This window comes from Tympanuchus pallidicinctus, unplaced genomic scaffold (genome assembly GCF_026119805.1).
Source record: "Tympanuchus pallidicinctus isolate F22 unplaced genomic scaffold, pur_lepc_1.0 scaffold40, whole genome shotgun sequence".
Taxonomy (NCBI): Eukaryota; Metazoa; Chordata; class Aves; order Galliformes; family Phasianidae; genus Tympanuchus; species Tympanuchus pallidicinctus.
The window spans coordinates 2201547-2229052 of NW_026294759.1; the positions used below are offsets into that span (position 1 = coordinate 2201547).

General features: G+C 41.3%; 2 protein-coding genes across 3 annotated transcripts in view; both read left to right on the plus strand.

Moving 5' to 3' along the window:
• Window positions 1-326: 326 nt before the first annotated feature.
• On the plus strand, window positions 327-3935 carry LOC128089855 (olfactory receptor 10AC1-like). Its single transcript, XM_052701665.1, has one exon. The coding sequence runs from the start codon at window positions 327-329 to the stop codon at window positions 1326-1328; it is 1002 nt and encodes a 333-aa protein (XP_052557625.1). The 3' UTR covers window positions 1329-3935.
• Window positions 3936-10031: 6096 nt separating this feature from the next.
• The window catches only part of EPHA1 (EPH receptor A1), a 31547-nt gene continuing 14072 nt past the window's right edge, over window positions 10032-27506 (plus strand). The window contains exons 1-4 of one of the 2 annotated variants that reach the window (XM_052701602.1): window positions 10032-10425; window positions 13539-13606; window positions 25110-25385; window positions 27018-27408. In XM_052701602.1, the coding sequence (XP_052557562.1) occupies window positions 10338-10425; window positions 13539-13606; window positions 25110-25385; window positions 27018-27408 (823 nt within the window). In that variant the 5' untranslated portion in view covers window positions 10032-10337. The remainder of the gene's footprint in view (window positions 10426-13538; window positions 13607-25109; window positions 25386-27017; window positions 27409-27506) is intronic. The other variant, XM_052701603.1, reaches the window with a different exon arrangement.

The following is a 27506-nucleotide window of genomic DNA, read 5'->3' on the forward strand; positions in this document are numbered from 1 at the left end:
AAGACGTTCAAAAAATGCATATAGTCATCAACATAAGAACTCCAAAGAAGTGATGAAGATTCAACAGTTGATATTACTCATCATTAGTTTCAAAGCAAAGAATCCTGGGCAGATAATTGGGCAAAAATACGTTGGTGGTTATGAGAATACGAGTGGGAAAGTCTGCAAATTTATGTCTTACACAAGAATCACCTCCCTCCCCTTAAGATCTCACAATGAGCTTTACTACACTGGCTCTACACACTTGCAACATGATTTCATATGTGGAGTTGATTACCAGGCATCAGATCAAATTCAACTATCTCCCTCTGTTTTTCTCCCTGTAGATGCCATGTGAAGGCTGCATGGAGAAGGACAATGAGAGCACTGATGCAACCATGGAGTTCCTCCTTCTTGGCTTCTCTGAGCATTTCCGTCTGCGGGTCCTCCTCTTCCTTATCTTTCTCATCATCCATTTGGTCACACTGGCAGGGAATACGATGATCTTCATTGCTGTTTTTATGGAGCATTCTCGTCCTCCCATGCTTTTCTTCCTCTGTCAGCTCTCCATCATTGAGCTTTGCTACACCTTAGTCATTGTCCCTAAGGCACTCCTCGGCCTGATGGTTATGAATGGCATCACCATTTCCTTCATAGGCTGTGCTGCCCAGATGTACCTTTTTGTGGGACTCGGCGGAGCTGAGTGCTTTCTCCTGGCAGCCATGTCGTATGACCGCTACGTTGCCATCTGCCAGCCCCTCCACTACGCAGTGGTGATGAGCGAGGGGCTCTGTCTTAGGCTGTGCATAGCATGCTGTCTGGGAGGCTTTGCTGTTGCCCTGGGGTTGACAGTGTCTGTTTTCCACTTACCTTTCTGTCAGTCACATCACATCAACCACTTCTTCTGTGACATCCCTGCAGTGCTTCACCTGGCCTGCACACACAGCTACACCCCTGAGCTTCCCCTGCTGGCGGCCTGTGTGCTCCTCCTGCTACTTCCCTTCATCTTGATCCTGACCTCTTATGTGTGTATTGCTGCTGTTTTGCTACGTATCACTTCCTCCCTCAGGAGGGGCAAGGCCTTTTCCACTTGCTTTTCACATTTGATCATCACCTTGCTACACTATGGATGTGCCTCCTTCATGTACATTCGTCCTAAGTCCAGTTACTCACCAGCTCGAGACAAGATGGTTTCTCTAGTCTACACCAATATTACTCCATTACTATACCCCCTTATTTATAGCTTGAGGAACAAGGAAATCAGAGGAGTCCTAAGGAAAATGTTGAGGAGGCAGAGAATAGCTCAGCAGAACTGGAGTACTATCAGGGCTGTTACAGGTGTGAACTAAATTTTAGGAGAACAAATGTTTCTGTTGGAAATGCAGCCCTGTAGCTTGGCTAGGACAAGATTCTCTATAGACTTCACTACAGTAAATATCCAGGCAGAATACAACATGCACTAATGTATTTTTGACAAAATGACATCTCAGCCTACAAAGAAAAAAGGAAGTAGGAAAAGGAACAACAACAAAAAAGCCTCTGACATAACACTACTTAAAGGGAAAAGTTGTATCAATTTGTGAGTAAGAAGAACTCTGATCAGTTCTCTGATCATATATATACCCATACTTACATTTACAGTCATCTCAGCATGCTCAAAAGATCAACACAAAATTATTTAATGCTGCTGACTTGTTTTCGTTATTTTTCTATCAAGAAGCAAGTAGATACTGGAAACTGAAAGTCAATGAATATTTTTAGTCTGGTAAGTTTTCCAGCACAAAAAAAACCCCAAAGGGCACTATTAGAAGGTTACAAAAGGAAATACTGTGTTTTGAAATAAATGAAAATTAAGCTATGATTTTCTCCCAATTTAGCATAAGGTGGCACTTCTAACATTCCGTCACAAGTGAAAAGATCATCAGTGTAAACTCATCTTACTTTGAATTATTCTAGGTAATGAAAGTGCCACTGGTTTGATAGGAGAGTGACTTTCCTATGAGTGTTTTACAGGAGAAACATTTCCTTTTATAGGGAGATGCTTTAGATTTTGACTGTTCCTATGGCAACACAAAGACTCAGATACAGGTCTTATCATGTAGCTTTTATCAGGAAAGACTGCATCATGTAAATAAGAACGCCTGAGGAGTGTTAAAATCCATCAGCATAAATCTTACATAAATCTAATAACACTGCCGCTGCAACTACTGTTGTTCCTATGCCAAAACCAGTGAGAATTCTAGCATATGCTGCAGTGCAGCAGACATAAGAATCTGAAATGTGCACAGCAGTGTTATTTTGTGTGTTTAGAATCAGAGAACTATCAAGATTGGAATAGACCTCCCAGATCACCTGGTAGAACCATCCACCTACCACCAATATTTTCCAATAAACCATATCCCTTATTATAACATCTAAACATTACTTGAACACCTCCAGGGACAATGACTTCACCACCTCCCTAGGCAGCCCGTTCCAGCACCTGACCACTCTTTCAGAGAAGAAACTTTTCCTAATATCCAATCTACATGTAAGCAGAACAGGACAACTTAGACAAATATGAAAATATTAGTTTTGTTCAGGAACAGTGGTGAAAAAGCAACTTCAGTATTTTATTTGATACTTTACTGCCCCATGGCTCTTCAAAGCACCAAATGGACCTTGTGACTCAGATCTTACATATGGAATTATCGAGAGAAAAAAAAAAAGGACTTGTTCTTATTTCTCTGTCTAATTCAAAGGTAATTCATGAACCCACCTGCCCCAGCAGTGGGCTGGGCTAGAGATCTCCAGAGGTCCCTTCTGAAGTTAGTAAAAGTAGAGATTTCTACCCTGCCTTTTAGGTGGTAATGACATGCTTATATACATGGCAAGAAAAAAAAAGGAGCAGAAAGACAATGTGGTTTAAATAGAACTTTGGTAGAGGCCTTCACATCTTTATGGCTGTTGTAAGGTTGGGATAACAAGAGATGTAAGTATTGTCTGCTTCTAATTGTTAGAGATTAGCAGGACTCTGCCCTAGAGATGTTCCTCATGGATAGTTATCAGTCAAGGGCACTTCAGCAGATCTGTTCTTACTGTATAGGTAGGGATGATGCTCTTGAGAGGGATGCCATGGCTGAAACAGCAGCCATATTAGACTCCTACCTCTGTAGTTCTGAGACACGTGTGAGAACCAAAACCAACAGTGGAAAACTTCTGAGAGGACACAATCTTCAACCAGTGTCTCTGTGATGAGTAAAACAAGGAGATAATTCAGAGCCCGAGTCTATCTCCCATCCTATCCCTATCAGTATGCCCACATCAGAGTTTACATGGCCATAAAAAACAATATTCATCTCTGCAATTACTTCTTTTGTCAAAGCTGCCCTGAGCAAGGTGCTAGATGAGAACGCAGATCTCATCAGTTGTTTGGCACCAGAGCTCAGCCTGTGGGCACTCAGCCTGTACAGCCTGCAAAATCTCATTAGTGAGATTTTGTGCTCAAGAATGAAAAGGATTTGGATGATGATGGCAGAGATGTCAAGTAATGTTCAAGGTACTCAAGGTCCAGTATTTTCAATGGTACAGACCAAAGAGGTACCTTTACTCAAGAAAATACTTTGGAGATGTATCCTATATGCTACCTATCGTTACCAGTGATGATGGTAGGTTACCAGAAAAATCTTTTCAGTGTAGTGAAACCAGTGAAAAACTGTCATGCTTCACTGGCAACCCAGGTAAGACATTTCTTAGAAGTGGTTCCTATACACACTAAACAATCAATCTCCAAAAGAATTAAATGGACTTCAATGTAAAAACATTTCCTTAGTTCACTAGGAGTCTAAATACAGGAAATATGCTAAGGACGTGTGTTTCTGTTATGGGCTAGGGAAGTCAACATTCTGCTGGAAATCCAATTTGAAGAACAGGAAAGTTTCAGCATGATCACTTACCCTTAGCAAAAGCATGTTGGCACAGCCTATACATCTTAGTTTACATGGAAAGTGAGTCTACCAGTCTCCCTTTGCTTAGATTCTTTAAGAGCTTAGCAAATATGCCAATAATCCTACGGTTGCTTAAACAGCTTCATTTGCCCTTTGATCTGAAGCAGGAGGAAAGCGTCAAGGTGAAATTAAAATAGCTATTTGCAACAATGGAGTTGCAGTCAATGAAAATACATGCATAGATGGTATTAAATGCTCAGTGTAGACTCTAATATCATGAGGATGAAAATCCATTCAAAAAAAAAAAAAAAAAAAAAGATGGTTTTTCTCTATTGAGAAAGTACCTGTGTTTTCTTTATGTTATTCTACATACCAAGAGCAATGGATAAACAAGCTTTACTATGATAAAATGTAGAATGTTATATGAGCTTCACTTGCGCACGTGTATAGATAGAAGACATACAGAATAAGGGAGATGATCCCTCCATACGACTGTTTTATGCTGTTGTACAAAATTATTTATCCAACATACAAAATCTGATAAGATACCAAAACCAAAGTCTGCAGTCCTATAAATAGGCTATTAGAGAACAAATATCCATAAGCAATCTGAACTTCACGCCAGAAGTCTGAAGTAGTTTTAGATTCTAAAAACTTGTCATTTTCCAGCTGAATGGTTTATGGACCTTAAGACCCCTTTAATGAACTGAATTTGGAAGCAACGAGGAACACAGGAGAGATGATCAGAGGAACGAGGTGAAGATCCACAGCAGCAAGTTTGTTTCAGTTTCACTTTGGTTGGCAAATATCTCTAGATCAGAAAATTGCCCACAGGTACCTTGATTACAGCACCATACCCCTAATTTAAAGCTCTCGGCTTGAAACATCCTGCTGATCTCAGTTATCTTTCAGACAAGTTCAGGAAAAAGCAAGATCAAGAAGATCAGTACCCACCCAGACTGTACTCTTGGCTCTACTTGCATAAACTCAAAGATGTAAGACTGTCTGTTTTTACAAATTGGGGTGTAAAGCTGAGGGAGGACCAAGGAGCTCCAGCAGCATGTGGCCTCTAAGCTTAGTCACTGTGGAAAATCAGGACTTCCAAATGCTGTTTGTATTTAATTGTGTTTTTGGCCTACAATTGCTTTCAGCATTCATTTCTGTTTTCATATTTTGATTTAATTAGGAGATTAAGCTTTAGAACTCAAACGGGATTCTGAACTGGGAAGAGAGTTGGCAGTGAATTGGAAAGATGTTATTGCAATCAAAATACCCTCATTCCAGATGCAAGAGAGCAAGGTGTCTGTTTCAAATATTTTCTCTCGATCTCAAGATATAGACCACATTGGATGAGCACATGTTGTTAACACTGTCACTAAGGGAAACTATTTCACTTTTGCACGAGACAGTGGGAGTCTGCAGCACTGCAACATCAATATTATGCTACCGTAGCAAGAGAAAAGGACAAGTGTAATGACTTCAGATCCTTGAACTGCAATTTGTCAATAAAAAATAGTAAAATAACTACAAAGCTGAAACAGAAACAAAAGCATCAAAATTTCATGGCTGCCCTGAGAGGTTGCAGATGCCCGTCCCTGCAGGTGTTCAAGGCCAGGTTGGATGGGGCCCTGGGCAGCCTGGTCTAGTATTAAATGGGGAGGTTGGTGGCCCTGCCTGTGGGGGGGTTGGAGATTCATGATCCTTGAGGGCCCTTCCAATCCAGGCCATTCTGTGATTCTGTTAAAAAGTAGGAATTAAAAACTTGATTTCTACACGTGTTCAGTTGTTGGTGTACCAGAAATTACTGAAAACTGCACTATCAAAGTGACAAGTGACATGAATGCTGATGGCGATTTGGAATCCTAGTGACTTTTTCCAGTATTGGTGAGGTATTTTTACACTTCTTATGTATAATTAATCTGAGAGTAGGAAAGAACAACAAGAAAATATGAATAAACAAAATTATAGAGGCAGGTACTTGTCATAAAAAAGCTGCTCTTACTGTAACTTGAGCTGTGATACCTATTACTGATAACGTTATAATCCTCTTTCTCTGCAACCTACTTAAGGAGCCATGAGCACCTCTACTAGAAATTAAAGTTTTCTGGGGCTGAGTTTTATGCTTATGGCACATATGCTGATTTTCTAGTAATGCTCAAAGAAAAACTGAATCCTGCTCCCCCCCAACCCACCCTCAAGAGGTCAGTAATAGAAGTAATAAAACATTGGAAACTTAACACTATGAAGTTAAATAAATATCTTCAAATATGCCCAGGAATCAGATGCCGTCAAAAATCAGTGTTAGAGTAGAACTGCAATTCTTTTCATCTGTAAATATATGATATGCTAGAATATACATGAGAAATTAAAGAACTCTTGATACTTGAAATTGTACCCATTATAGTAGTTTTATGAGTGCGAATATAAATCAGATTAAATAATGTCTCTGTTTGGATTACTTTCCACTTCTACTACCCAAAATGTAGCAGCTTAAGCTGGGTGGGATGGGTTTCTCTCTCATCCTGCCACAACACCTTCGGGCAGAAGGGATTTCCAGGGCTCCACATCCATTCGACCACCAGAGGGAGCAGAACTGGGATGTGAAGGTAACAGAAATTTTTAAGGTGATTTCTGTTGAAAAAAAAAAAAAAAAAAAAAAAAGATAGTCTTCATTTCGAAGGGAAACAGTAATTGTTCAGGCAAATCCTACAAATCCTATACATCTCCAAGGGTGTTCATCTCCAGACATGTAAGGAAGGGTAAGGGAGCATCCCCTGAGCAAAAAAAAAATCAAAACCCAATCTACACAATATTTTATCAAAACACAGATGTACACACTGCCTCTGTCAGCTTCATTCATTCCCCTGCCTTCGTCTTTCTTTCTTCTCAAGGGAGAAAGATGAGTGGCTTGACTACTTGTGCAGCCAAGTGCACTGGTCCTTAAGTTCGGCTCACTTTGTGGTTAAGAAAGGTTACTTGTGTTCCTTTGTAGGAATGTAAAATACCTGTTTAAAAATGTCTTGAGTTTCTGGGTGAAAGATAGTCCTAGTAGAAAACTAATTTAACAGTTCAAACTGCTAGGAGGTAGGAGTCTGTCTATCTTCTGTAGACTATCTGAAGTCAGCTATTCAAAGTGTTCTAACATAATTGCTGGTGGAGCAGAACCAGAAAATATCCTAGATTAAAAGAAAAGATAATACTAGAATATTAAACTGTGATCATGCAGATGAAATAAGAGAGAGAAGGCACAGATTCTTTATAGGGAATGAAACATCAATCCAGCGTCCCCTGTGATGTACAGAGCTGTCACATATTTTTCTTAGAGCTGTGGAGTTAGTGGATAAAGGGGATGAATCAGAGGTCACAGAACAAGGATCTGGTTCTTTCTACCAAAGATATCTCCGGGGCAAGTTCCTCCCTTGCGCTGAAGTATGGCTTGTTGCAAAATGTGACTGGGGCACCAGGGAGTTCTATATATACCTCTTACTGACAGCTAGTTCAAAGTGCACAATTTCACAAATACCAATACTAAAGGCTGACAGATGTAAGGATCCTTTGTTAGCTTGGGAAACAGTATAAATGGGGAAACTCAAGAGATTGTTTCTAGATTCAGTTTTGTTCATGATCTGGAAGGATTTGGTGAAGCTCTTAGCTCTTTCCAAAATGTGAGGAGTAGCAAACACGATAAAAAAATTCATTAGAAACATACTAAAGAGTTCTGCCTACATTTCAAGAGAAGCACGTCCCAGTTCTGTCTTGGTAGTGCCTCTTTATTGTCCCAACAGCAAATCAAGACAAGACCTGGCACATACCATTCCCCCTCACTTCCCTCACCACAAGTCCATATTTCTGTAGGAGGAAAGCCCAGGTGTGTTGTGTGTTAGTATTTTCCAGGTAGATACCAAATCTCAGTGATACATGAAACAAGATTCAGGGAAACAGTAGGAAAAAATTATGCCCTGCCATTCAGAAATACCCAAGAGGTATAGAAACAGAGGCTGAGCTTCAATTTGAAAAGATGCTGGAAATCATTTTAAAAGATGAACTTCCCTTGCTGTAAAAATCCACGCCAGAAATGTGGTGCTCATTGAGAAGGCATAACTGTGAAAAGGTTGTGGAGATGTAAAGATAGAAGCTTTTCTGGAATTAAGTTTTTGTTTGCTTGCTTGTTTTTTTTGTTTATTTGTTTTCACTAGTCATTCAGGGAATTAGCTTCCTCCAGCAGTTTGCAAAGATTCAACCTTGAGATGAATAAGTAAAAGCATCCTGTCAATGAAATACTTAGTGGAAAATTCACATGCAATGCTTCAGCTTTAATGGGTACAGCCTCTGGGTAGATTCCTTCTTTTTCCCTTTGGACCTGCAGTTTAGTGCAGAGGACACATGGCAAAGCTATGCAGCAGATCTTTTACAGATACCAACAGGGTTTTCTACTTTTTGCATTTTTTTCTCTTGATCACAGATTTGCTACAGATCTTGCTGTGACATCAGACCATATTTTGTTTTATTCTCTTCACACAAATTCTGAGAGGAAGAAAATGTAGGCAAACCAATCTACAAAGTAACAAAACTGTACATACAATTTCTGATGCCCATCAACTGGAATACTCTGTTTTTTTCCACACCCATTAGCCAACATTAACATGGGAAAAAGATGAAAGAAAATAATTTTAGGGTACCTTCTCTGCTTGTTTCTAGTAAATCTGTTGCCGCTTATTCCTAACAGCTTAGATCAGATGTTCTTGATTATCTGCCATCTAAAGAGAGACAGAGAATCCACATGTTCCTCACACCAGGACTTTGGCCCTTTAGAAAGCTTACAGATGCAAACCTCGGTAGATCATAACAAATGAATGTAAGTCCACAAGACTGATTTTTTTTTTCCCCCACATATAAACAATATGAGCTCCTGAGCAGTCCCAGAGCCTTCTCTTCCAGCTGCAAATGGTTCTTCCCTATTTCATGTCTACATAGGCCTCACCTATTCTGTCCCATCAAAAAGGAGAAGTGAGCTGTAGCTACATCACAAACTGAAGAAATGAAGACTGAAAATCAATATATTCTGCTAGTGCAAACCTAAGGTATGGGATGTAGACAGGGAAACATCTTTGTGTTGCAGTGGGGAAAGGGTGGGCATGAAAATTTGAGACTTAGCACTGTAGGATGAGAAAGAACACTTTGGTCAGCATTAAAATGGAATAAATTTGTGCATTACATTAAATTTAAAGCTTAGCATTTTGCCTGTTTTCTCTGAAAAATTTCTCTCACATATGTTTGGAACTTCTGAGATAGACTTTGATTTTCTAAAAGATGTGGTTATAGAATTACAGACTGATCATAGAAAGATTTAGGAGCAAGGGACCTCAGGAAGTCTGTAGTACCAGTATCTGCTTCACAGCAAGACTGATTCCCGAGCTATTTTGTGTTGTTCAGGGCTGAGCACTGGTAAGCCTGGAACATCTCCAAGGCTGGAGGTCCTCCAGTTTCTCTAGGCAACCTGACAAAGTTCTCTCTTCAATCTTCTTTGTGGAGAAGGAAGAAAAGAGCAGGAAGAACACAGCCTTACAGCAACAGCAGAAATGTAACCATCTGTTTTATAGGGAGGGGTATAATAGCTGTAGATGAGTGGGAGTAACATCGTTGATGAAAGAACATCAAAATGGTAGAAGAGATACCACAAAAGGAAGTTATTTCGTATTTATGTCCCTCAAGTAGGAAACTAAAAATCACATGAGTTCTTCATACAAAGCAAGAGACCTCCCAGCTCAGTTGTTCTCTCAGCATTGTTTTTGTATTGAAAAATCAGGCATCTTCTTTCAGGCTGGGGAGTTTACTAACACGAAGACAGCGATTCTACAGGATAATGCTGTACGGCTCTCACATTGCAACCTGGGGAGCAGTATCAGCCACTGCCACTACTATACACACGAATTTCCTAAATATCTACTGCCAGGATGATAGCAAGAACACTGCTTAGTGGTTTCACAGACATTATCACAGACAGAAACGGACTGAGCAGTTTCTGACGAAAATTCTGGGCCGTTCTCCTGTGCAAAAGGCCCGCTCAGGTGCAAGGGCGTTAGCGAGAGCTGCCCAGGAGGTGGCAATCGGGAGCCTTTCTCAGGACTGGAGCAAAGGTGGAGGGAGGCTCCCAGGAAAAAGGTGGCTGCCTTTAAGGTGGGTTTATTTGCCTGCCAGATGGGAAGTCTGTGACCAGCCCCTTTCAAACAGGTAAAGGCAGTAAGGCTTCTCCACCCACTTGCCTTGATCTTTCATCATAACTGTGGGCCAGGCAGGGAGGTTGTGCAATGTGCGCGCTCCAGTCAGGAGGCTGCGGGAGAGATTCATGCGCTGTGAGCAGGAGCCGAGGCTTGGAGGCCTGAGCCAGGAGAGCAGGCAGGGGCTGGGATCAAGGCCCCCTCTCCAACCAGCATGGAGCTGAGGATGGGCAGGATCGAGCTCTCCCTTGGGATCCTTCTCTTTGGATCTCTCCTTCCTCCTGAGGTGCTTGGGAAAGAAGGTGAGTGTGGGACCTGCTGGGCTTGGACTGCAAGCAAGAGAGAGGGACCTCTTTGAGGGGCGGGGAACGGGGCCTGGTCTGCTTGTGTGGGGTCCTGGGAACAGTATAGCCTTCCCGGAGAGAAAGGCTGCAGGAAACTGGTGCCTCGGAAAGCAGGTGGGGTGTGGGGGTTGAAATCCAAGAGCGAGCCCCCACTGTCTCTCAGTGGCTCAGTGAACTGAGCTCAGGCATGCTGTTCCCCCCTCCCTCTCCATTCCCTCTCAAACGAAGCACAACTGCCTCAACATATCTAGTGATCCAAGAGAATTCTTCCTCTGTTTGCATTAAACACATGTGTTGCAGATAACAAGCTTAAACATAAACTCACGAAGTTGTTCTCCTCACCCCCTCGACAACACCCCCGCAGTTTCCTAAGGAAGCTCGCTAGAGAGTTAACCCTTGTGAGCAAGAGAGCAGTCATTTCTGGGAGGTGTGGGAGATGAGGCAGTCTCTTTAACCTACCTCAGTGTGGGAAGGTAGAGCTCAGCTTTACAATTTCTTCTTCCACCTCTTCTTTCAAGATCCTCTTGCTTCCCCTGTCTGTTCTGCTTAGCCCCTTTTTATTAGATACAGTAATCTTTTTTTCTTCCACCTTGGCAATTGCACGGTAGTTATGAAACACCTGGGAAATGGGAATCTTAACAGAAGGGTGAGGAAGAGTAAAGCTCTGTTCAGTTTCCTACCTCTCACACTTAATTTCTGCTAGAGACTTCTTTTTGAGTCTCTCTTAGTATGGTGAGGGTTGTCAGAGCTTTTCTTCCGAAGGATAGCCCCCTTGTTTGCTGCTCCAAGCCCTTGATTGGGAGGACTTAGTCATAACTGGCAGTGCAGCCATGGGCTCACCTCAGACTGTGTGCGGAATGCTCATTTAAACTGTTCTTGACATGCTTATTTGTATTAAGGATTCAGCTAAATGGAAACCACTGGTAGACATTATGGAGAAAGTGAACCCAGGTGAGAAGTAATATAAGGTATTGCCACACAGGCTCTATTTTCCATATGTGTGTGACCAGTAGTTGTCAGTTACACACAGACTTCTCTGCCAACTTCTCAGCTATCTCAAACATCTTATTTTGTCTGCATCTGTGATCTACTCTTCCTTCATGTGTCTAGCAAGGAACAAGCAATTCCCTGACATCCTCTTTTCTGAAATCTTTCTTCTTTTGAGTAGATTTCCCATACGGATGGAAAGCCATGGTGAGATTCCTAGGTCAGAGACTGTGGACCTAAGAGCCAGCAGCCCTAAAGAACTTGTGTTCCCTCTGCTTTTGCAGTCCTACTGACTCGTTCTTCCTTTTGTTGGAGAATCTGTGCTGTGGGTTTCACTTTGAGAGATGTATTTCTTGAAGAGTGGTCTTTGCCCACACCTGTGACGGTGATGAGGCATGGCTTACAGACTGTGAAGGTTCTTGCCCTGGCTTCTTCTGAGTGTCTTTTCTTTTGCTCTCTGCTAGAACTTGCTGCACAGCCCCTCTTGCTTCCACATCACTGCTTCAGGCCTGAAGTGTGTGGGATAGATATTATCTGGGTGACGGTTCTGGAAGGACAAGCTAGCACACCCTGAATGTTTTTTTTTGTTGTTGTTTTGTTTTTTTTGCTGCCAACAATACTAGAATAATATCTGAAATAGAGAGACTGAAAGCAGGAGAGAGCTGTCTCTTCTGGACAGGGAGTTTGTGGCTTGGAAGGTTTGGCCATATGACCATCCCATGAATGCAGCAAACTTGCAAAACCTGGATTCCTGCTTTTCATTTCTCCCAATCCCAAAAAGGTGTTTCAGAGGTGAGAATAGCAGTGCAATCCCTCTTATCTCCGATTCTGGGCCCACAGCCTGCTTCCTCATTCCATAGGACTCCTGCTGATCTGCACTTTACACTCTGTTAGTTGTAGTTGGCAGGCAGTATTTGTGAAGCAGTCAGACGAGGGGGAGGAAATCTGGATATTTAAATGCAATTTAAATGTTTCCCCTCTCCTACCTCTCACTCTCAAATTCTTTTCTGAGATGTTTAGAAATGACCCCTCTGAATACATTCACAGGAATTCAGAAGGTTAATCCAAAGATTTTTTTTCTTGTGTTAGCAAATTGGGGCTGTGATAGGTGCACTGACATCGGTAGTCTGTTCTGTCAGTGCCAGCAGAGCCAAAGGCAGCCTTGAAGCTGTGCATCCAGCAGTGTGACTTATTTCATCTTCTCTCCCTTCTCCTTGTTTGCCTAAGAAGTGATACATTTTTAATTTCACTCTAGATCAAGACTTAAGGGCAAACTCTGATCATATTTTCAAATTTCTTAGGGCTAAAAATGAATAGACTACTGAATTTCTTTGTCGAATGACTCCAGGAGCCAAGACTTAATGTGAAATCGTGCAGTGCAGTCCTTTGAGAGGTGGCAGTGCTGTGCCCTGCAGCTGCTATTATCTCGCTGTTGTGGCTGGAACGTTTCTGAGGAGCAGACAGTGAAACGATTTCTAGGCCAGCGTCAGACAGTGAACAGCAGCTCTACAGTGGTGTAGAGGTAGGCAGATTGAGAAGCTGAAATCTCATGGCTTTTGGAGACTGTGACAGTGGAAACTCCCTTGTACCACTTCACTCTGCCTGTCTTTCCCACGGTGTTTCAAGCACTGAATGGCACTTCTTGCTGACACCGATTGATCTTTTGTGCTGGTAATTTATTTGATTGCCTGCCTGTTCATCCATTTTGTCTGCTACCTTCCTATTCCAAGGAGGATGTGAGCAGCTGCTAATGCTGTCTTCCCATTTCAAAAGGCTTCGGCCTCCTGTTCCCATCCTGAGACAGCTTTAGAAAGCAGTAAATGTTGTCAGGGTTTAGCATGGCATTGCATTTTTCAGATGTTTCCAGATGCCTGTGGGTGTTAATTGAGAGGAAGGTGGAAGAGGAGGGGGTCTCATATATGAGACAGAGCTTTTTAACTCCTGACTAGCTGCAGTGTTTTATATTTTTCCATTTTTCCTCTAGCCGTACACAGGCTTTGCCATCTTTGACAAAACTAGGATGAAGCCATTCCATGGAACATATGAGTTAGGTCACCGATTTTTTTCCCTTCTTTGGTTTTCAGTGAATCTGCTAGACACAAGCACTGCACAGGGTGAGCTGGGCTGGCTTCCAGACCCTCCAGAAGTAGGGGTGAGTATACATGTTCAAGGATGGGGAACTGCTTGATGGGGAATGTTACAAAATGGAAAAACAGAATTCAAACTGAAAACTTATCCTATCCTCTAGGATCAGGCATCTGCAACTCCTTCCTCTCCTGAACCTCTGATCACATTTTCAAATTTCATTGAGGGCTAAAAGTGAATAGACTACTGAATTTTTTTGTGGGATGATTCCAGGAGCCAAGCCTTCATGTGAAATAATGCAGTGTAATCCTTTGAGAGGTGGCAGTGCTGTGCCCTCAGTTATATTTGTCTAAGTACAGCTATTTTGCCTCAAGTACAGATGAGTGATCCTTCTAGCATCAGGACTTCAGTGATGGAGGATGGTTTCCTTTAAAGCAGCAGGGCTCTGTGGGAGTATGGAAAAAGGCACAACGGAGTGGATTCAGGAACTACATGGCAGCAGTTGAAAGGAAGGATGTTAATATGTAGTTAAAGCTCCTTATCCATGCTCTTATCTTTCTAGCAAGTCACAAGCTCTCCTATGGTGAAAGAGTCTTTACCCTTGCTGCTTATAAAGTAGATGTGGGCTCAGCCTGTTCTTAACTCATTTTCATAACTTTCCTCTGTAATGTGCTTTGGCTGGTTGAAATTCATCCCAGCCTCCACCTACTCCTGGTAGTCTTGTTAGGTGAACTAAAGCCAGATAGTGAGGTTTTCCTATACAGGCATAACTGCATTTGTTTTATTTGTACAGCTATTTTGCTTGTTATTATAACCTACTCAAAACAGGTGCCATAGTGACAAATATACGTAGATCATCTTTTGCCCATTGTTCCCTTTGTTGTCCATATAAACTGTCTGCATGGTGATTTTAACCCAGTACTGCTCTCTAGGCACGTTCAGGATGAGGTCTGAAAACATGGAGAGAAACTGAAAAGTGCATTTTAAAAAATAATATGTTAGAAAGAAGACAAAACCTTTGTCACAGAACACCTGGTTTGGCGTAAGAATTGCCATATCCTTCAGTTTGTGCTACATCTGCTTTTTTTAAAAAATAACATTATATATTTCACATGTAGTTGCAGTTGGGAATTTTAGAAGATGCTGGAGAACATGGTCTGAGAGCATGCTAATCTAATAGATCAAGATGCTGATGACTGATAAACTAACAGATAATGAAAAATAGATTCACTGACTTCTGATGAGCAACTCCATTGTAGGATTTTGTCTGTCATTTCCTGATAACTGTTAGTTGGAGGGGCTCACAAATTGCCACTGGCAAAAATGGAACAATGGGTGATTCTCTTGGAATTAAACTTTGAACAAGTTTCAGAAACTGATCTTCCAGAATGCAGAAGGAAGTGTGTTTGAAAAAGAACTGAGATTATTTCAGAACATTTTTGACACAAAAGAGCTGAGATTAAAATGGAATAGACTGACTAGCTTCAGTATTAACAGGCTGGAAACATGTGAGCTGTATGGCTTACAGGAAAGAGCTGTATTTCATATAACAATGCTACTTGTATCTAATCTTGGGTGCCAGAGATCTCCCATCTGTGAGCTGGATTTGTGTCAATACACTTATCACACACAGAAGGAATTTGCTGTGAGGAATATTCATGCTTTATACGGATAAGGTCTCCAAGGCATAGCGCAGAGGAGGTTGGTTAACTCTGTGGAGGCAGAATTACACCTTTGTTTTCTGCTCTTCTTTAGCCAGTGATAATGCATGAAGTGGCTTGCCACGTTTGATGTTTTCATGGTAATGCAGGGTCTGTACAAACATAGACAATGCTTTTGTTAATACATGTGCAGCCTACGTCCAAGCTGTAAAGTGAATCCCAGCCAGTTTTGGACAGCACAGGTCACTATTATTGATTTTTAGAGTACACTAACTAGCATTACACTAACTAACTAAAATCTTACCTAAGTTTAGTGGTGACATAAAACTGAAGTGTGTCTAGAAATTTATTGGCTAAAAGGTTTATGCTAGCTTGCTTTGTAATAGGTGTTTACGAAGTGTTTCATTCATTTTAAGATAAAAGCTATTACAAACAAAGCCCTTAACAAGGCAGACAGTAGTTCCCGTAATTTTATCTCTCTCTCTCCACAGCCCACTCATCACCCAGCAAATTCCTTGATAATTTGTTTAATCAATTACTGTGGACTGTTGAGACAGCAATATCAAATAAGCATGGAGATGTATATTACAGTACAGTGGTAGAAACCACTCTTCTAACATGGTAGAAAACGAACGATGATCACTTTGAAGGTGTCAGGAACCAAAAACTTACTTGCTCTGACATCAAGCACTGATACAGGATGGGCAGAAAATGGCATGAGAGCATCTCTGTGGGGAAGGATTTGGGGTGTCTGATGAAAGACTCAACATGTGCCAGCAATGTGCACTTGCAGGCCAGAAGGCCAACCATATTCTGGGTTACATCAAGAGAAGTGTGACCAGCAGGTTGAGGGAGGTGGTTCTGCCCCTCTGCTCTGCTTCTGAGTCCCCACCTGAGTACTGCATCCAGTTCTAGGGCCCCCAACACAAGAGGGACATGGAGCTGTTGGATCAGGTCCAGAGGAGGGCCACAAGGATGATCAGAGGGCTGAAATACCTCCTCTATGAGGACATGCTGAGAAAGCTAGGGAGAGAGAGCTAGTCTCTTCAGACTAGAGAAGAGAAGGCTTGGGAAACCTTATAGTAACCTCCCAGTACCTGAAAGAGGCCTATAGGAAAGCTGGAGAGGGACATTTTTAGAAGGGCATGTAGCAACAGGACAAGAGGAAATGGTTTTAAACTGGAAGAGGGTAGATTTAGAAGTGAGATTAGGAAGAAATTCTTTACCATGAGAGTGGTGAGACACTGGAACAGGTTGCCCCAAGGTTGTGGACGTGCTCTCCCTGGAAGCATTCAAGGCCAGGCTGGACAGGGCTTTGAGCAACCTGGTCTAGTGGGAGGTGCCCCTACCTATAGCAGGGGGGTTGGAACTAGATGATCTTAAAGGTCCCTTCCAACCCCAACCATTCTATGATTCTTTAAGGTCATCCCATGCTGCACATGCAGTCTGGCTCCTTGCACTGATTTTGAAAATCATCAAATCTATTGGAAAATTATTTCTGAAGTGCTGTGATGACTAAACAAAATGACAAGGCACAGTAGCATTATTTCCTGGCAGGTTGTAAAATAACAACATAAAAATCATGTATCTTTGTTTTGCTTTCAAGTATAATTACATCAGTTTTGAACAGATGGTAACGAGGAGCTGCATTATCCTCTTGAAGTTTGCTTTCAATAGATAAGGTTTTGAGCAACCCAGTCTGGCTCTGAATTTAGCCTTGCCTTGTCAGAATAGACTAGGGACCCAGAGGTCCTTTCACACCAAAATATTTCTTTATTTTCCATGAGTGTTCTGTTTGTCAGCACTTTGATTTTGTACATTTAGCCGAGGCAAAATAAGGCTCTCCTAGTTCTACTTGATTTAATGTATTCAGCTCTGTCACATCTATACCTGTGATTCACTCTATCAGTTTATGTAGGCCTGTGATAAAATGTATTCAGCAAGCCAGTATTTGCGTTTAGTTGCTATGATTATTCTATGCCTACCTTGTGTGCCAGTCTTGAAATTTTCCTTTTGTCTACTATTTCTGATTTCATTTTTGTGTATACAGGAACAGTATTTATGTAGTCCAGTCACATTTTCAACTTTGTATATGTGAATATTTAAGTTCTTAGCCATTTGTACTGTAGGTGGGCCTCTCAAGATGGCATTCTGTCTTTATACTGTTCTATGGATTGCAAATTAACCCAGCATTCCTTGGAGGCAAGTTTTCACCAGCTCTACAACAGTCAATGCTGACAGAAGAGATTGTTTTAACAGTTTCTTCATTTTTAATTTGGTTATCTGTTACTTCCAGAATCAGAAGCACACTAGTTGCCAACTTGTATAAATAGGTACAATTTGCCCTATTGTATTAGTATCAGAAGTTCAGAAATGAACAATTCTCAACTGGTAGCTTTTTAGCTTAGAGAGTTTACTTTTCTCATATTATACTTCTGCATGGAACATAATATTATAGAAAATTCAGATGATTTTTCAGTCCTTTATAGCCTGCCATTTTTGTGTATTCTGCATGAGGTGGAGGACATCTTTTTTTTTTTTCTGCTGCTTCCACACATACATCAAACTATTGCTATCAGTTACAGACTTTCTACCAAGTCTCCTACTGTGAACGGTACCTGGCCTGCTCAGCTTTGGTTCATTTTCACATAGGACAAAGAATAGGCATGTAAAGCACATGTATCTCAAAGCACTAATGTATCTCAACCCTCTTCGGAAATAGCCAATAGCTGCAGTTACTGTGGTTCCTAAAACATTTGGAAAGCTTTGGAAATGATGGAATTCTTGTGCAGCTCGGTAGCCCATGTTTCACGGGTCTGATTATGAATGTAGCAACTGCTAAAGCTATATGAATGTAACTTATGTAAGCTAGTGTTCAAACTGTTATTGTTGACATTTTATTTTTCTGTTAAATGCATATTATAGTAAAAACTTCACGCTGCTCAATTGTTTGCTTTAGCTACTAGACTAGATCAAGTACTTGTGACCTGTCAGCAAATTTTTTATGTCACTGACCACATTGTTTACAGGCCTCCAGGTTGTAGCAAGGCAAGGTGGATCCCAGTTGTTGATACTATCTGATGGCTGCTTTCTGTTTCCACCATTTCTGCTCAGACAGATGGGCCTGGCCATGAACAAAACAATGTTGTGGTCCACACAGCCCTCAATTTGCAAGTGATTTCAGCATAGTACTCCTATTTCACCAAACCTGAGTAGTTCACTTAATCATCAGTACCACATTCAGATAGGAACAAGTCTCAGCAAGTCTGCAGCATCTGAAGATAGTATGAAGAATAACCACCAGAAATGCTATTGTGTGCATCTCTTTCCACAGCTGTTGATAATGCACGTTCTCTAGGATCTAGCTCAAAGAGCTGTTGTTGCTTCTGATCCTGAAAGAAAGCATCATTACACTCCCCAGCCTGCTCTCAACTTGGGTATCAGGCATAGGTTTTTAACACCTCTAGGTAAATTGTTTCCATATTGAAATAAAGGATGAATGACTAAAAAAGTCAGTAACTAAATGAAAATGGGAATAGCTCTGGCTTCATCCATATCCTGATGTGCCTTACTGCTGTTGATATGCAGGTTTATGGGGATACTTGTTGATGATAAGTAGTTACTGTATGTATATTTGGGAGAGAAGGAAAAAAAATGTTGTGCATATCCAGGTATACTTTACTGTATTAAACAAAGTGGGCTGGGGAATAAGGAAAGTGAGATGAGAAGAAGTTGTGAATTATTAAATAGTAGTACAATAGCTCATATTGCATGAGCCACTGACAAAGTAGCTGAGGCTGAAGTTACTGCCATACACCCAAGAAGCAACCTCAGCCAGTGAACTCAATCTTATGACTTGAAAGACAGAAACAACATTCTAAGCTAAAGTGAAGATGCTGTACAACCATTACATTCATTACCATGGCTGCTCAGGCACTGCAATGACGACAGCACTGTTGCCTAGCAGTTTCAAGAAGCTTGGCTCATCTTTTTATAGCTGATAGACGAGAGCGGACAAGGTTCACTGAACTTCCTCACATCAACACAAAAGCACCAGGAGTCAGCTGGAGCCTTCAGATGAGGCTGCCTATAGCAAGGTCCTCTGAGAAGACTAATAGGCTATTTAAAGTTTAAAAGGAAAACAAATTTTATTACAGTATCAACTAGAATGCTGCTGAGTTTGCAGGCAGACAAGTTAGAAAGGAAAGGCTTTTTTTTCTGCATGCTGCGTCCTTGCTGGGTTGACTCATGCTTTGAAGTGTGATTCTTACTAATTCAAAGGCCAACTAGCAGAAAAAGTTGGTAATTTCCTCTGGTTTCTTGGAAGGTTATTTCTGTTATTTCTGTGGCTTTTAAGACCTATTCTTGCCTTCTCTGTTCTTGGCCCAGAGCCTGTCATTTACACCATTATGGTGACTTTCATGCTGCTGTTTTCTGCAACTTCTTTTCTTCAGGTATGTTCGAACGTTCCAGAGAGAAGGCACAATTGCCCTGTCCTGGTGTGAGATCCAATCTGATCTGATGCTCATCTTTGAAAGGAACCTATAGAAATAGGGCACGTATTGTTCATTGCCATCAGATTCATTTTTCAGGTTCCCTTTAAATTTTGGAAGTGTACCATACAAAACCACAAATCACATCATACCAGGCTCTTTACCTGGAAAAAAAAAGAAAAAAAAATTGCTTCTATTTAGAATCTACAATTTATGTAGTGCACAAGTAAGATGAGGGTAACATTTGCTTTATTGTTAATAGGATTTTAGACATGAATTCTGCCTTAGAGGCATAATCTGTTTTTCTGTTCCTATCTTTTTTATAATTATTGATATTGTTAATGAGTGTTACCAAAGCAGATACATAAGAAATAAATGTTCTAACATGCCTGTATGAAGTGTTGGACAAGACTATCGCTCTCCCTGACCTGGTAGCATCTGTTGTGACCAAGGCTGTTTTCACGCAAGACCTTAGTATGGCCAGACAGTCCTGAGAATGTACAGACAGCAGAACCTGGATTTGATAAACAGGTTGTATAACAATGCACTGGAGTTCTGTGGCTCAAATTAGCACCTTACCTTCCCATAAGGACATGAATACAAGTTAAATTGTAAGGAGGTGGGTGGGATAGAGACCTATGCACTAGTGCCCTAAAGGAAAAACAATTACACAATACTGTTGCTCCTCCCTGAAAATAATCAATGGATCACTGTGGGAAAAAAAATATATCATCCCACCCAGAAAGATATGCAGACAAGCAACCATCACTCCTCTGTTGTATGGAAGGCTCCGTGACAATGTGATGAAATCAAACTTGTCTGACCATTGACAAAAGTTCAAAGAAATACAAACAACCTCTGCTGTTCTTAGATGTGAAGTTATAGGACTCATGAAGTTAAAAGTCTAGTTGACTAATCAACAGGCTTCTTTCATCATCATCATCTAAACTGCCCTCCGCACCAGAAAGAAGGCTTGCAAGAGTGCTGAGAGAATTTCAGTGAAGGGTCACATTAACTTAATTCTGGAATATTTTCAAAATACCAGTATTGTGCTGCTGTTTTTCATGGTCAGGTTTAGCTTTGCCTACTATAGATTGTCACTGGATGTATTTTATCCAAAGAGAACCTGCTTGCCGTATCACAGCAGGTATCAGCAAGGTGTCTCTACTGTCATGGGCTCTCCTCTGAAACATTACGCTAAGAGAGTAATGTAGCTAAATCTGTAATGTACAGCTAGCCTTCAGGTCTGAACCTATGTCAAGAATTTTTTTTGCCGTGATGGCATGCAAATGCTATACAAAAGTCAAAGAGGCTCTGCAGGCAAAAAGTTCTGCTGTTTCTCTCCTTTTTCTGCAAGTGGGAAGACTGAGAAATCGTTCAGCCGTCTGTGCTCTTTCTAGGTGATTTTAGGCTTGAGACATCAGTGCTGCTGGGAAAGGTTGCTCTTTCTGGGCCCTGGGATTTTTCTTCAGGAAAAGATTTCATGGATTAAAATAGCACTCTGAGTTCTGTTGCAAATTAAATGGGAAAGAGATGCAGCTTTCTAAGTACAGGTACATTGGAGCTGGCTGTACTAAGTCAGTCTTTTGATCTTAGGGCAACTCCAACCCCAAGTTAAACAAGTTAGTGGTTTTCAGCATATGAACTCCTAGCCTTTCCAGTGGAGACATGCATCTTAGTTTAGTAACTTGCAGCTTACCAGCAAGATGCTTGCTTTGTTGCTACTTTTTAAGTCTCTTAAAAGTATCCCTGTGCCCTTCCCCAGAGGTGTGCAGGACACAGATTGGAAGCTACTGTGCTGAGCTAACCTGAAGGCAAGTGAAATATAGGTCACAGCAGGCAGGCTCTTATCTGAAAGGAGACAGGACAAGAACTTGGCAAGCCAGAGACAGAGACAGATTTACTGTTGTGAACTACAAGCTCTCGTGACTCCAGTCTGAGCCTGAGGATTTGTAATACTGTCATAGTCAGTTTCTCTGTCACTGCTAGCTTTACTTTTTGTAACGAGTGGAATTTTTATTTGTTGTCATGGTGTTTTGTTTTTTTTTCACAAAAAATACAAAAATAAAAAGTAATAAAAAAAAAGGAAACATTTTACTGATGCCTGCAGAGCCTGTGACAGTAGCTTCAAGAAGACATACAAACTGTATGTCCTGGTTCATTTTCATTTGACATCTTATGGTAGACCTTATATATAGTAGCCATGGATGAAGGGATTGCAGGTTGTCTTATATTGACTTCTGGACACAGGTTTGATCTAGAGAAGGCATACTGGTGGAAAAAAAATAAGCCTTCCTTAGATTTCAATTCACAGTCAATCAAGGCAGATATTAAAAGGCATCTATCTGTCTTATCTTTGGATCTTTATTCACAAGGCAGACTAAACCATTACTGTTTACTACAAATACCTATTGGTGCACCCTTGGTTTCTCATTCATGTCTTTATGAACTAGCTTGTAAAGACAGCTCTTCTCCTCACTGCTTTCTTTAAGATTGAATCCAACCCAGCAGTGGGAGGAAAGTTGCCTTCTTGTTTGCTAAACTTGCAGTGCTGTGAGATTGTTGAGATAGTACTTACACTGAATGATCTTTAGGGTTTCTGTTCACTTAATGCAAACTCCTGTGCTAGAATTATTGTATTCTATATTATACAATGATGCCAAGAACAGATCTCTGGAGCTAAGTGCTTGCTTTAGTATATTAGTTCCTCAAAAGCACCCTTTAGTCCTCCAATCTAGTAGCTGCATCCTTAGATATTTTAGAAAGGCCAGCTACTAAATGTGGCTCTCTCTTGAATGCCTGGAGTAAGAATACAGTGTCTGGAATGAAACTGGTAGAAAGTTACATTATTAAAGGAGGTTAAATCAGTGTCATGGGCCAACAAGCTGGAGAGACAAGTAATTCATATTGATTGAACCAGACTTTACCACACACATTCATTAAGAATATTACATTAAAAATCCGAGGCTTACATTTTGATTTTGCAGCAGATTCTTTGAGGATGTGAGACAGTTGCCTAGCAACTTCTGGATTCATCACCCTTTCATTAAGTGTTATATTTAACACTTTTCTTCCACTACTTTGAATTTAAAATCTTCCCTGAGTAATGAAGTCAGAAACATATTTAACAATAGTTCTGTATTGTTAGCATAAAAGATATTCTCTTTTTACTTCCTTTACCTATCAGCAGTAAAGTCTAGAAGAAACGTCTCTGACTCCCTTGTTATTCCCTTGCACCACACTGCGCATGAAACTGCAATGGATGTTTTTGCCCTGAAGAGCTCAGTCTGGAAGAAGCTGGCCTGAGATGAGCTAACAAACATAGGACTTAGCAGTTGTATTTTTTTCTAGTAGTAAACTTTCAAGGAAAAAAAACAGAGCCAACACTACTGAAAGTGAAGCTTTGGCCCTTATCAGTTAAATTGTGAAAATGGTGTTTTCGAGACGTGCACCACAACAATTCATATCTTTTAGTGACGTATGAAAAAACCACTTTCTGGTGGAACTTATCTGCGGCACTGTTTTGTGACAAACTCCTAATGGCAACTTCTGTAACTCTCAGCCTTCAAATACAGTCCTAGATTTCCTGTCAGTTTGGTGGAAGCAGGTGCTCTGAAAAAAAAATGCTTTTAAAAGTCATTCCTCACCTTGGCACTTTCTTATGAAAGCTACTTTGTCATTATTTCCCTTTCTAACTTCTTTTCATTTCAATAAGTACAATAAACAAATAAATAATACTTCAGGATATCTTGTCAATTTAGTTCAGAAGTTTTCCAGTGAAATACTGCAAGGGGTGATTGCCATTTCAAGTTGAATAACTGAGACTGATCAATCTATTTCACTCTCCTGCTGTCTACCCTCTGTTGACCTCCAGTAAGTGAAGTAAGTGTAAATCCATGTGGTGCTTGTATATGCCAACTGAGTCAGAGTAAGAGGGTGGGGTAACACTGTAGATTAATTACACGGCAAAAAAGGAAGCAAGAAGGGACACATAGATACCATCTGCATAACTTCCTGGGAGGAAACTGCTAGTATGCACTTAGGTAAATGGCTGAGAACAGAGTGATATGAGACCGTGCTATCAGCAGTGCTTGCTGGCTTGGAGAAAGCACTGGTATTTTTCTGAATGGGGCTGCATAGGAAGTGTGCTCCAAGTCCTGGCATAAAAGCAGAATTTACTTCAGCACTCTGTGACTCAATCTGTAGTCCTCTGCTAGGCATCAGAATAACCTATAAGGCTGTATTTGATCTGTGGGATCAGAAACCGGGAGAGAGGCAGCAGGGCTGTGCTGTGTGCACAGGTGGGGCTAGAGAAGAGGAATGTGTGAATATCACGTTCAGCTCATGAGACTTTACAGTCTAGTGTAATATAGAGACAGAGGCCTAAATTACATCTTAACCTGGGGTGTATTTAAAACCAAGATGCTTAAACTTGTGCCAATAGTTATGTGGGCACTTGTTTCAATTTAATTTGATTAAATATTTAAAGCATTATGAAAAAGGCTGTATTAACATGGGGGGGAAAAAAGGGTCTAAGTTGTTTTCCCTGTGGACAAAACCTTCCTTCTCAAGTTTCAATTCTCATGTGTAACTTACTTAACATTGAATAATCTTTTCATTTCATAAGTGACATGTGGCGAGGAAACAAAAATAGAAGCTCAGAAAAGTCAGTGAAAGCTCATGGTAGAATACTCAGCAAACCCTACTGGATTCATGCAAATAAAATCAGTGAGGTCATATATTCAGCTGGGCACACATCCTCCTCCTAGCCATTATTTGGCTGGATAAGAAGCAGAATCTAGTATGAAGTCTGGAAAATCAACTGAGTTTTAATAGTTAAATTAAGGTTTGCAAAACATCACAACCAGAGAAGCATGAACTCCAAATTAATGAACACAGTCCTTCTGCAATTGCCATTCCTATTGTGTCACGCTCTCTCTTCACTTAACCCCAAAGTATTGTGCACTATTTTCAGGGGCAGATAATAGTCCTGACCTGGCATATCTTACTGTACACTCTGCATATAAACAGTGGCAGGGAGAAGTGGACCATACATGGGAATAGTTTTCTAAATCTAAGATGAGACAGCGTATGAAAAAGACATTGGAACAAAGGTATGATGAAGGGGTTATGCAAGGATCCATTCACTGTGGCTCCTTTCAGTTTGGAATGAATTAGATCCTCATTAGCATATTCTCTGTGCTTCCTTTGTAAAGTTAGGCAGGTATGGTACTGTAGACTAGATGCTACTTTTGCTTAGTATAAGCCTATCAGCTGCCTGCCTATCAGCTAGGCAGGCTATGAGCTGTATGCTATATGAGAACAGACCTTGTAGGCTGGACTTTGTTATATCTGGAGTAAGTGAAACTTGTTTCTCACATCTATCTAATGCGTGTTTCTTCTACCCTGGGAGCAGTGGAGTGAAGTGCAGCAGCTGATAAATGGTACCCCAGTCTATATGTATCAGGACTGCAGCGTGCTCTCTGAGGGTGACACTGATCACTGGCTTCGCACCAACTGGATTTATCGGGGTGAGGCAGCATCTCGCATTTATGTGGAGCTGAAATTTACTGTGAGAGACTGCAAGAGCTTCAAAGGTGAAGTGGTGACCTGCAAAGAGACCTTCAACCTCTACTACATGGAGTCCGAGCAGGATGTCGGGATCCAGTTCCGCCGCCCAATGTTCATCAAGGTTGGTCATGCTTGGGTGAAAGAAAGAGCGTGTCATCTCTTTCAGCTTCAACTGGGCGTGATCTCGCTGGCTGGGGGAAGCCAGGAGAACCAGCATGTAGGGAAGGGAAAAGTATAAGTGTTATCCTTAGAATAAGCTTTGCCCTAGGTGCCCTCTCCAGTGCTCAGAGCAGCTTCTGCCAGAAATGGCAACAGTTTTCAAATGAGATCAGACCTCCAATTCTTCTTAAATCCTTATTAAACTGGGCATAAATTAGCTGAGAATTCTAAAGGATTATAACAGTGCCCCATTGTTACATCAGTTTTTAGAAACAGTAAAGCGGAGACCAAAAGAATTTGACTTGCCTTAGGCAATAAATCAAGAATAAACCAGGTGAAGAACAGAACCCAAATCAGATCTCTGTGCTTCTGATCATTTGCTCTGATTGTTATCGGATATAGGGTCTTCTTTTCTACATCTGGAGGTGTTAGCTTGTTTTAATGAAATTCTCCCTTGTGTGAAAGTATTCAGCACCACTACATTTTACCTGCTGTTTCTCCTGATGTACTGCTATCTTGTCATAGAAATATCTGAATTACAGAAAAGGGAATGCCAGCTTTTTTGATAGAGGGACTTCTGTAACTATTTTCTATTCTAAAAGAAACCACAGACCTAGATTATTTGACTGCTCTTTCCTCTGCAGTTTAAATGACATGTTATGAAAACAAAGAATTGTAAAAGCTACAACAGGAAGAGCAGGACTAGGGTAGCTGATTCCCCTCCTCCCTTCTCCACTGCACTTCCCCTCTGGCTGGGGCCTACTGCACATATCTGTTGACACCTCCACAACTCCTAAATCTGCTTTATGATCCCACTACCAGAAGCAGCTGCTCTGCAGATTCTTTAATTGACCATCCAGCTACCTGGAGCAGGTGCTGTTCAGTAACAGGGAGGGGCCTACAGTGGAGAGGATTGTTTTTCAAGGTCTCCAGGAAAAAAGACCACCCCACCTGCAGTCCAGCTTTTCTGTATCACATCTTGTCATGGAGGCCTTTCCCATCTACCCATAGAAAATGTTTCTCTCCCAGTCTCATTGTTTTGTTGGTGAGGAAGTGGAAAGTAAAAGTGTGGAAGCATTTTTTCATCCAAGTGTTTTCAGTGCTTAAGAGTACTGAATACTGCATGATGAGCAACTTGAGTAGAAGCTCTGATCTGCATCAAGTGCAGTTTGGAAACAGGTAGCTGGTCAACTTCAAAAACACATCCCTAAGTGCTGCTGTGATTTTCTTGTATATTGATTTGCAAACAAAAATTATCACAGGAGAGATTTGCTCCTGATTTTTTAATTTCTAGTAGGGGTAGTTCCTACAGACATCCAAGATCACAGATCCAGAACACAGTGTACTCTGTAAGACAGCGAATTACTGCAAATGAGTTGAAAGGAAATGGTGAAAAGTATGGAAGCAAGAGATAGTGGCAACCAGTCATTAACACTTCCTCCAAGAGCAAAGAAAGCATGCAGTGCACTGAGATTAGCAACAGTCAACCATGTCTGTGAAAGTCCTTAGCATAAAATACGTTTGACAGGCATAGGTATCTCAGAGCTGCTGCCTGCTCGGATGTTAAGCTGTTGTCTTTTTCTCTTTTGCTTAGCTCAACACTGTGGCAGCAGATCGGAGTTTCACAAACAGAGACATCGAATCTGGTGCCATGCAGCTGAACACAGAAGTGTGCCCCATTGGGAAGCTGTCTCGTCGGGGCTTCTACTTAGCTTTCCAGAACTCTGGGGCTTGTGTAGCAATGGTGTCTGTCCGAGTGTATTACAAGACTTGCCCAGAGGCAGTACGAGGCCTTGCCCGTTTTCCAGAGACACTAGCAGGTTTGGAGGGGCTCACAGAAGTGCCTGGTGTCTGCGTGGAAAATGCAGCTGAAGAAATGGGCTCTCCCCCAAGGATGCACTGCAGCACAGATGGGGAGTGGCTGGTACCAATGGGCCGATGCCTTTGTGTTGTGGGGTTTGAGGAAGTCGATGGGAGCTGCGTAGGTGAGTATACAGACAGACAGTGGCTGTAGGCCATGGGAGAGATTCCAGGGAGTTGGAGATCAGAGTATCTGTAAGCACAAAGTGAGTGTAGGGGAGTT

Coding starts and splice junctions, on each gene's coding strand:
- LOC128089855 (XM_052701665.1), top strand. CDS start 327: ATGCCATGTGAAGGCTGCATGGAGAAGGACAATGAGAGCACTGATGCA.